Consider the following 10,000-nt stretch of genomic DNA (forward strand, 5'->3'; position numbering starts at 1 on the left):
GGTGGTGTAGATGAGGCTGGGACTAGTCATGGAAGGGAAGGTGGTGTAGATGAGGCTGGGCCTAGTCAGGCTAGAGATGGTGGTGTAGATGAGGCTGGGCCTAGTCAGGCTAGAGATGGTGGTGTAGATGAGGCTGGGCCTAGAAAGGCTTGAGATGGTGGTGTAGATAAGGCTGGGCCTAGTCAGGCTAGGGAAGGTGGTGCAGATAAGGCTGGGCCTAGTCATGCCAGGGAAGGTGGTGTAGATAAGGCTGGGTCTAGTCATGTTATAGATGGTAGTGTAGATGAGGCTGGGCCTAGTCATGCTAGAGATGGTTGTGTAGATGAGGCTGGGCCTAGTCATGCTATGGATGGTGGTGTAGATGAGGCTGGGCCTAGTGATGCCAGGGAAGGTGGTGTAGACAAGGCTGGGCCTAGTCAGACTAGAGATGGTAGTGTAGATGAGGGTGGTGTAGATGAGGCTGGGCCAAGTCATGCCAGGGAAGGTGGTGTAGATGAGGCTGGGTCTAGTCAGGTTATAGATGGTGGTGTAGATGAGGCTGGGCCTAGTCAGGTTATAGATGGTGGTGTAGATAAGGCTGGGTCTAGTCAGGTTATAGATGGTTGTGTCGATGAGAATTGGTCTAGTCAGGTTATAGATGGTGGTGTAGATGAGGCTGGGCCTAGTCAGGTTATAGATGGTGGTGTAGATAAGGCTGGGTCTAGTCAGGTTATAGATGGTTGTGTCGATGAGAATTGGTCTAGTCAGGCTAGAGATGGTGGTGTAGATGAGCTGGGCCTAGTCAGGCTAGAGATGGTGGTGTAGATGAGGCTGGGCCTAGTCTGGCTTGAGATGGTGGTGTAGATGAGACTGGGCCTAGTCAGGCTAGAGATGGTGGTGTAGATGAGGCTGGGACTAGTCAGGCTAGAGATGGTGGTGTAGATAAGGCTGGGCCTAGTCAGGCTATAGATGGTGAGTAGATGAGGCTGGGCCTAGTCAGGCTAGAGATGGTACTGTAGATGAGGCTGGGCCTAGTCATGCCAGGGAAGGTGGTGTAGATGAAGCTGGGTCTAGTCAGGCAAGAGATGGTGGGGTATCGGAGGCTGGGTCTAGTCAGGCTAGAGATGGTGGTGTAGATAAGGCTGGGCCTAGTCATGGATGGTACTGTAGATGAGGCTGGGCCTAGTCATGCCAGGGATGGTGGTGTAGATGAGGCTGATTCTAGTCATGCCAGGGATGAGGGTGTAGATGATGCTGCGCCTAGTCATGCCAGGGAAGATGTTGTAGATGAGGCTGGGCCTAGTCATGCCAGGGATGGTGTTGTAGATGAGGCTGGGCCTAGTCATGGAAGGGAAGGTGGTGTAGATGAGGCTGGGCCTAGTCATGGAAGGGAAGGTGGTGTAGATGAGGCTGGGCCTAGTCAGGCTAGAGATGGTGGTGTAGATGAGGCTGGGCCTAGAAAGGCTAGAGATGGTGGTGTAGATAAGGCTGGGGCTAGTCAGGCTAGGGAAGGTGGTAGTGATAAGGCTGGGCCTAGTCAGGTCATAGATGGTAGTGTAGATGAGGCTGGGCCCAGTCATGCTAGAGATTGGAGTTTAGATGAGGCTGGGCCTAGTCAGGCTAGAGATGGTGGTGTTGCGGAGGCTGGGTCTAGTCAGGCAAGAGATGGTGGGGTAGATGAGGCTGGGCCTAGTCAGGCTAGAGATGGTGGTGTAGTGGAGTCTGGGTCTAGTCAGGCTAGAGATGGTGGGGTAGATGAGGCTGGGCCTAGTCAGGCTATAGATGGTGAGTAGATGAGGCTGGTCCTAGTCAGGCTAGAGATGGTACTGTAGATGAGGCTGGGCCTAGTCATGCCAGGAAAGGTGGTGTAGATGAAGCTGGGTCTAGTCAGGCAAGAGATGGTGGGGTATCGGAGGCTGGGTCTAGTCAGGCTAGAGATGGTGGGGTAGATGAGGCTGGGCCTAGTCAGGCTAGAGATGGTGGTGTAGTGGAGGCTGGGTCTAGTCAGGCTAGAGATGGTGGGGTAGATGAGGCTGGGCCTAGTCAGGCTAGAGATGGTGGGGTAGATGAGGCTGGGTCTAGTCAGGCTAGAGATGGTGTGGTAGCGGAGGCTGGGTCTAGTCAGGCTAGAGATGGTGGGGTAGATGAGGCTGGGCCTAGTCAGGCTAGAGATGGTGGGGTAGATGAGGCTGGGCCTAGTCAGGCTAGAGATGGTGGGGTAGCGGAGGCTGGGTCTAGTCAGGCTATAGATGGTGGGGTAGATGAGGCTGGGCCTAGTCAGGCTAGAGATGGTGGGGTAGATGAGGCTGGGTCTAGTCAGGCTATAGATGGTGGGGTAGATGAGGCTGGGCCTAGTCAGGCTAGAGATGGTGGGGTAGATGAGGCTGGGTCTAGTCAGGCTAGAGATGGTGGGGTAGATGAGGCTGGGCCTAGTCAGGCTAGAGATGTTAGGGTAGATGAGGCTGGGTCTAGTCAGGCTAGAGATGGTGGGGTAGATGAGGCTGGGCCTAGTCAGGCTAGAGATGGTGGTGTAGTGGAGGCTGGGTCTAGTTATGCTATGAGTGTAGATGAGGCTGGGCCGAGTCATCCTATGGAGGGTGGTGTAGATGAGGCTGGGCTTAGTCATCCTATGGAGGGTTGTGTAGATGATGCTGGGTCTAGTCAGGTTATTCTAGTGGATGAGGAGAGTATAGTGGGGAAGTGTAAGAGACTGTGGGGAGGAGGAGGAGGGTGGTGTAGATGAGGCTGGGTCTAGTCAGGTTGTGCTAGTGGATGAGGAGAGTATAGTGGGGAAGTGTAAGAGACTAGGGGGGGGAGGAGGGTGTCAAGCAGAAAAGGAAAAAGGGTGTGGTCAAAGGCACCATGGAAACGTTGCCTGTTGCTGTGGGTGAGGCCCTGACCAGAGAGGAAGGGCAGGTAGTCAGGGTGGGAGATAAAGATGAGGAGGAAAGTGAGTCTGAGGAAGAGGAGTTATTTTTTTCAGACTCCTCTTCAATGGGCCCGGAGCTGACAGCCAGTCAAGGAGAGGGGTCTAAGTACACATTGAGAGAACTGACAAGGTTCCTGAATGAGACCAAGGGGAAAGAAGTTCATCTTGATGCTTTTTTTTCTGATCCGAGAACGTTTGTAAGATCAGTACAACATGCTATGAAAAATGAGGGGCTTGGTGTCCTCTCACCCAGGAAACGGTTTAGGTTGAGGACGTGGGTCTCAACAGGAAACGGTTTAGGTTGAGGAAGTGAGTCACAACAGTGCGTAAAGGTTTACCTTCAGACACTGTTTAGATGTGTATTTCCTTTCTGACACTGGGGCTTTTTGAGCTTTTCTATTGGTCTCTTTCTCTGCTGGCTTTTCTCCCACTTCTTCTGGAGACTCTTCAGGTAGGCTCGCTCAATATAAATGGCGCCAGAGATGTGGGAAAGAGGAGTGTGTTGGATTAATGTATAAAACAAAAAAAAGTACAGGTGTTGTTTCTGCAGGAGATGCATAGTGATTTGGTGAATGAAGTCATCTGCTCTGGTGGAAAGGGGCAAGTGTGTTGAGCCATGGGACAAATGTTAGTGCAGGAGTGGCAGTCCTTTTGCACCGGGGCTGTCTGGAAAACCTCCTCAAAGGAGGTGTGTAAAGGTAGTCTGCTTGTTGTTAAAGCAGAAATTAACAACATGGGCTTTGTCTTTATAAATGTGTATGCGCCGAACACAGGGAGAGAAAGAGGGGTTCTATTTGGGAGTCTTAGACAGGAACTCTCACAGGTAGCGCCTGAGGAGACGCTGGTGGTCTGGAGGGGACTGGAACTGTACAATGGATTTTTACAAAAGACAGAAATGGTGAAGTAGGAGTGTTAAGGGACATCATTAATCAGTTCGACCTAGTGGATGTTTGGAGAACTAAAGATCCCAACACAAGACAGTATACATGGGGAAGGTTTTTGGGGCTAGGGTGAGTGCAGCCCGACCCCATCGGTTTTACATGTCTAGGAATCGGATCAATAGGCTGTTGGGCTCTACCATTCTCCCGGTGGGGTTTTCGGATCACCACATAACCATGGCTCGGCTGTCTGTTTCACCAGGGTCCCGGCAGTCATCCTATTGGAAGTTTAATATAAAGCTCTTACAAGATGCCCTTTTTTGCTCAGGTTTCCAGACCTTTTGGGAAAGGTGGGGGCAGCGAAGAGTCTCTGAGTCAATGGTGGGATGTGGGGAAAGTTCAAATTCTGCTTTTCTGTCAACAGTACACAGCTCTCTCATCCTCAGAGGCTAGGAGAGTATTGGGGGGAACTAGAGCGTTGTATTAGTGAGATAGAGGTAGAGATGGTGGGGCAAGGCAATGTAGGCCTCCAGGCTAATTTAGCTGAATTATGTAGGGACCTGGGCAGTTTTTTCCAGGTTAAAGCATTAAAGCAAAGGGAGCACTTGTAAGAGCTCGGTTCTCCATGCTCAAGGAGATGGATGCTCCCAGCTCCTTCTTATTTGGTTTGGAAAGACAGAGCAGTGAAGCCAAGGTTATACATTGTCTATGGCTGTCTGATGGGCGGGTGACCTCTGTGGTGGGGGAGATGCGGGAGCGGACTGTGGAGTTTTATGCTGAGTTGTATCGGGCAGAAGTGTGTGATCCTATGTGTGCTGAGGTCTTGTTTGCAGAACTCCCTAAACTCTCTCGGGCACAGAGGAATGAAATGGGCATTCCTCTGTTGTCCCATGAACTGGCAGAGGCCGTAACCCAGATGTCCCCAAGTCGTGCACCGGGGGTCGGTGGACTCCCAGTGGAGTCTTCTAAACAATTCTGGGGAATAATTGGACAGGACTTCTTTTGCGTGTTTTGTGAATGCGTCGGGGTAGGAGAGTTGCAGATGAGCTGCCGTCAGGCGGCTCTGACTCTCCTGTCCAAAAAAGGGGACTTGTGTGAACTTAAGAACTGGAGGCCTGTGGCATTACTCTGTGAGGACTACAAGATATTTGCCAAAGTCTTCTCTAACAGACTGAAGTCCCATTTGGACTCGATAGTACATAAGGACGAAACATATTGTGTACCGGGACGCTCAATCACGGACAACTTGTTCTGAATCAGGGACATGTTGGACTTGTCGAGAGGTTCTAATGTGAACATTGGACTGGTCTCTTTAGATCAAGAGAAGGCTTTTGATAGAGTGGACCATGAGTATATGTTTAATGTGATGTCTGTGTTTGGGTTTGGGAAGAGGTTTTTGACCTGTGTGAAGCTGTTGTATGCTGGGGCGTCATGTATGGTCAGGATGGGAGGGGGGTTCAGTAGGCCAGTCTGGGTGAGACGGGGCATTAGACAAGGATGCCCTCTATCTGGGCAGTTATATACACTAGTCATTGAGCCTCTTCTAGGACTGCTACGCAGGAGACTGCAGGGGGTGTGCTGGACAGGCATGGGTGTGGTGACAGGAATAACAGTGTCAGCAGAATACGTTTCTGTGATGGTCAGGGATGGTCAAGATATGCAGGCACTGGAGACCAGTCTGAAGGTGTACGAGGGAGGTTCATCAGCTGAGGTAAACTGGGGCAAGAGCAAAGCTCTGTTATGTGGGGCATGGGGGGATAGGTCTCCTCCTCTGCTACCAGGGGGTTTGTAGTGGGGTTGTGAAGGGCTTAAAGTTTTGGGGCTGTACCTGGGCTCCGAGAAGTGGGTCAGGAAGAACTGGGAGGGGCTGTTACAGGCAGTGGTGTCAAGACTGGCCAGGTGGAAGTGGCTCCTGTCCCAAGTGTCACATAGAGGGAGGGTGCTGATAATTAACAACCTGGTGTCATCTTCCCTGTGGCATAAACTGGCTGTCCTCAATCCCCCCGTCGGTCTGACCTGCAACGTAAGCTGGTGGACTTCTTCTGGTCGGGCCATCACTGGCTGAGGGCAGCAGTGTTGTACATGACCGTTCACGAAGGAGGACAGGGCCTGGTGGAACTGGAGAGCAGGATGGCTGCTTTCAGGCTAAAGGCGGTGCAGAGACTGCTGTACCATGCTGATGTTGGCTGGAGGGAGCCAGCATGCACGTTACTGAGGAGAGCTGGCGGATTAGGGTTGGACCGGCAGCTGTTCCTCATGAAGCTGGAGAGGCTGAGTACAGCAGGTCTCTCAGATTTCTACTCTGCAGTGCTGAGGGCCTGGCAGCTGCAAAGGCCCACACAAGAAGGGGGTGGAGCAAGGGCTGTGTGTGTGGGAGGAGCCTATTTTCCACAACCCAGACATCCCTTTGAGATCGGTTCAGTAGGCCACCCTGCAGAGGCAACTGATGGCAGGGGGGTTACAAAGGCTGGGTGACCTGAGACTGCTGGGAGAGGAGGGGTGGAAAACCCTGGAAGTCTTGGCACAACAAACAGGAATAACGTCTCTTAGGCTGCGGGAGAGATTCCTGGAGGAGGTCCAGGAGGCCCTGTCTGAGCCAGTAAGGGGGGGTGTTTGAGCGGCCAAAGGGAGAGGGGCCACCAATGTTTCCGCCACTGTAGGTGACGGCAGAGACTGGAGACTGGGGGTCTGGAGGATTTAGATTTTAACACTCTGAGCCTGGGGGAGTTTGAGGGGGTGGGAGGTAAAGCCCTCTACAACCTCTGTGTTATGGTTAGGAACATTAGGAGCCTAACAGGAGTGAGGGCACATCAGTGGCAGGGGGTATGTGGGGCAGAGAGTATGGTGGGTTTTAGATGGAGGGGGCTCTACAAACCCCCAGTACCAAAGAGGTCAGGGGAGCTCCAGTGGAGGGTTCTACATGGAGCCTTGGCCACTAACAGCTGGTTGGTACAGGTTGAACCGGGAGTCGGACAGGGGTGTCCTTTCTGTGTCATGAGTGAAACTGTGCGTCATGTGTTTTCTGTGTGTGCCAGGTTAATGCCGTTAATGTCTCTGTTGGAATGTCTGTGTGAGAGGTCGGGGGTGGTTTTTACTGTTGGGATGGTTATAATGGGATACAGGTATTCAAATAAGGAGAAGGCCAAATGTGTTTTGTTGAATTATCTGTTTGCTCAGGCAAAGTTGTCTATTTGGCTGACCAGGAGGAGCAGGGTCAAAGGTTGGGGGGGGTAACAGACCCTTTACTATTGTTTAATGGGATGGTCTCTGCGCGCATTAGGGTGGAATTTGAGTTCTAAAAAATGATAAAACGTGTGGAGATGTTTCAGGAGATATGGTGTGTTGGGGGGCTGTCTGTCTAGCTGGGGAAGATGTTTCAGGAGATATGGTGTGTTGGGGGGGGGGGTCTGTATAGCTGGGGAAGATGTTTCAGGAGATATGGTGTGTTGGGGGGGGGGCGTCTGTATAGCTGGGGAAGATGTTTCAGGAGATATGGTGTGTTGGGGGGGGGGGGGGTGTCTGTATAGCTGGGGAAGATGTTTCAGGAGATATGGTGTGTTGGGGGGGGCGTCTGTATAGCTGGGGAAGATGTTTCAGGAGATATGGTGTGTTGGGGGGGGGGGCTGTCTGTATAGCTGGGGAAGATGTTTCAGGAGATATGGTGTGTTGGGGGGCTGTCTGTATAGCTGGGGAAGATGTTTCAGGTGATATGGTGTGTTGGGGGGGTGCCGTCTGTATAGTTGGGGAAGATGTTTCAGGAGATATGTTGTGTTGGGGGGCTGTCTGTATAGCTGGGGAAGATGTTTCAGGAGATATGGTGTGTTGGGGGGCTGTCTGTATAGCTGGGGAAGATGTTTCAGGAGATATGGTGTGTTGGGGGGCTGTCTGTATAGCTGGGGAAGATGTTTCAGGAGATATGGTGTGTTGGGGGGCTGTCTGTATAGCTGGGGAAGATGTTTCAGGAGATATGGTGTGTTGGGGGGCTGTCTGTCTAGCTGGGGAGGATGTTTCAGGAGATATGGTGTGTTGGGGGGGGGGGGCTGTCTGCATAGCTGGGGAAGATGTTTCAGGAGATATGGTGTGTTGGGGGGGGGGGGCTGTCTGCATAGCTGGGGAAGATGTTTCAGGAGATATGGTGTGTTGGGGGGGGGCTGTCTATCTAGCTGGGGAAGATGTTTCAGGAGATATGGTGTGTTGGGAGGCTGTCTGTATAGCTGGGGAAGATGTTTCAGGAGATATGGTGTGTTGGGAGGCTGTCTGTATAGCTGGGGAAGATGTTTCAGGAGATATGGTGTGTTGGGAGGCTGTCTGTATAGCTGGGGAGGATGTTTCAGGAGACATGGTGTGTTGGGGGGGGGGGCTGTCTGTATAGCTGGGGAGGATGTTTGGATATACGGTTGTAGGAGTGGGTATTGTTTTGGGTATTGTGATGTTGGTTTGTATCATGTGGTAGATAGAAAGGTGAGTATGGTACATGTATGCAGTACAGGATATATTTGGGGTTTTCTAAAGGGTGGGAGTGGTGAGTTTTAAATGAAATGAGAAAGTTTCAGTAAAGAAAGACAACAAGTCAAAAAGTATCTTTCTCTTTCTCTCTGTCTGTCTGTCTCTCCCTGCCTCTCTCTCTCTGTCTGTCTGTCTCTCCCTGCCTCTGTCTCTCTGTCTGTCTCTCTCCCTCCCTGTGTCTCTCCCTGTTTCTCACTCTGTCTTTCTCTCTCACTGTCTCTATCTATGTCTCTCTCTCTCTCCTTGTGTCTCTCTCTCTCATGTCTCTCTTTCTCTCCTGTCTCTCTCTCTCTCTCTACCGTCTCTCTCTCCCTATCTCTCTCTCCTGTCTCTCTCTCTCCTGTCTTCCCCTCCTGTCTCTCTCTCTCTATCTCCTGTCTCTGTCTCTCTCCTGTCTCTCTCTCTCTCCTGTCTCTCTATCTCTCTCCCTGTCTCTCTCTCCCCGTCTCTCTCTCTCTCTCCTGTCTCTCTCTCTCTCTCTCTCCTGTCTCTGTCTCTCTCACGTCTCTCTCTCTCTCCTGTCTCTCTCTCTCTCTCCTGTCTCTCTCTCTCTCTCTCTCCTGTCTCTCTCTCTCTCCCTGTCTCTCTCTCTCCCTCTCTCTCTCTCTCTCTCTCCCTGTCTCTCTCTCATTTCTCTCTCTCTCTCTCCTGTCTCTCTCTCCTGTCTCTCTCTCTCTCCCCGTCTCTCTCTCTCTCTCCCTGTCTCTCTCCCTCTCCTGTCTCTCTCTCTCTCCTGTCTTTCTCTCTCATCTCTATTGCTGCATGCACCATTTCTTCTCCAATTTGGAGGCACACAATTTATAATCACACGTCTGTCTGTCTGCAGCTGTAATGAGGAGTTTATTTTCATAATTCCACTCAGCTCTTCTATTTAACAGAGTCATTTTCTCTCTCTCTCCGTCTCAATCTCTCTCCCTCTCCCTCTCCCTCTCCCTCTCCCTCTCTCTCCCTCTCCATCTCAATCTCTCTCTCTCCCTCTCAATCTCTCTCAATCTCTCCCTCTCTCTCTCTCTCTCTCTCTCTCTCTCCCCTCATTTATTGCTCATCTCTGTTGCGGCATATCCTTTCCTCTCCATTTCAGAGGCACCCAAAGAATAATCATGTTAAAATAAATAATTGTCAAAGATAAGGTATAGACAGTTTTCTTTCTTTAACTTCATTCCTCTTTCTCTCTCTTCCAGGATCCTCCCGTCTACCAGTAACAGTTTCATGTTGAAGAACCTGGTTTCTGGAGCGGACTACAACCTGTGTGTCCTGGCCATCTTTGATGACATCGTCACCTCACTGGCCGCAACCAAGGTGCTCTCTCTCTCTCTCTCTCTCTCTCTCTCTCTCTCTCTCTCTCTCTCTCTCCTTGTCTCTCTCTCTCTCCCTATCTCTCTCTCTCTCTCCCTATCTCTCTCTCTCTCCCTATTTCTCTGTCTCTTTCTCTTTCCTCAATGCTTTAAAAACAGTGATTTTGGGGGTTTGGTTAATAATACATTATCTTATCTCTCTTAAATGATCTACAGTCATTCAACCTTTTTTTTCCTCTCAATTTCTCTCTTTTTTCTCTCTTTTTTCAAGGTTCTTGGCTGCGCCCAGTTCAGCACTAAAGAACTCTACCCAGAATGCAAATCTCTGCAGGCCCACTTCCTGGGTGGAACCCTGACAATCCTGGTCGGAGGCATTATAGTGGTAACACTGCTGGTGTTCACCGTGGCGCTGA

At 51.1% G+C, this 10,000-nt stretch overlaps 2 protein-coding genes across 3 annotated transcripts in view; one reads left to right on the forward strand and one right to left on the reverse strand.

The window, feature by feature from the left end:
- LOC110518778 (pyruvate carboxylase, mitochondrial) overlaps window positions 1-10,000 on the reverse strand; it is a 484,892-nt gene that overhangs the window by 180,489 nt on the left and 294,403 nt on the right.
- LOC110515519 (leucine-rich repeat and fibronectin type-III domain-containing protein 4) overlaps window positions 1-10,000 on the forward strand; it is a 77,589-nt gene that overhangs the window by 65,756 nt on the left and 1,833 nt on the right. For both annotated transcript variants that reach the window (XM_036987223.2, XM_090183405.1), the window contains 2 exons: window positions 9,474-9,591; window positions 9,859-10,000. The exon at window positions 9,859-10,000 is cut by the window's right edge. In XM_036987223.2, coding sequence (XP_036843118.2) covers window positions 9,474-9,591; window positions 9,859-10,000 — 260 coding nt within the window. The remainder of the gene's footprint in view (window positions 1-9,473; window positions 9,592-9,858) is intronic.

The sequence above is a fragment of the Oncorhynchus mykiss genome, chromosome 9 (genome assembly GCF_057628025.1).
Source record: "Oncorhynchus mykiss isolate SJ-2025 chromosome 9, ASM5762802v1, whole genome shotgun sequence".
NCBI classification, from domain to species: Eukaryota; Metazoa; Chordata; class Actinopteri; order Salmoniformes; family Salmonidae; genus Oncorhynchus; species Oncorhynchus mykiss.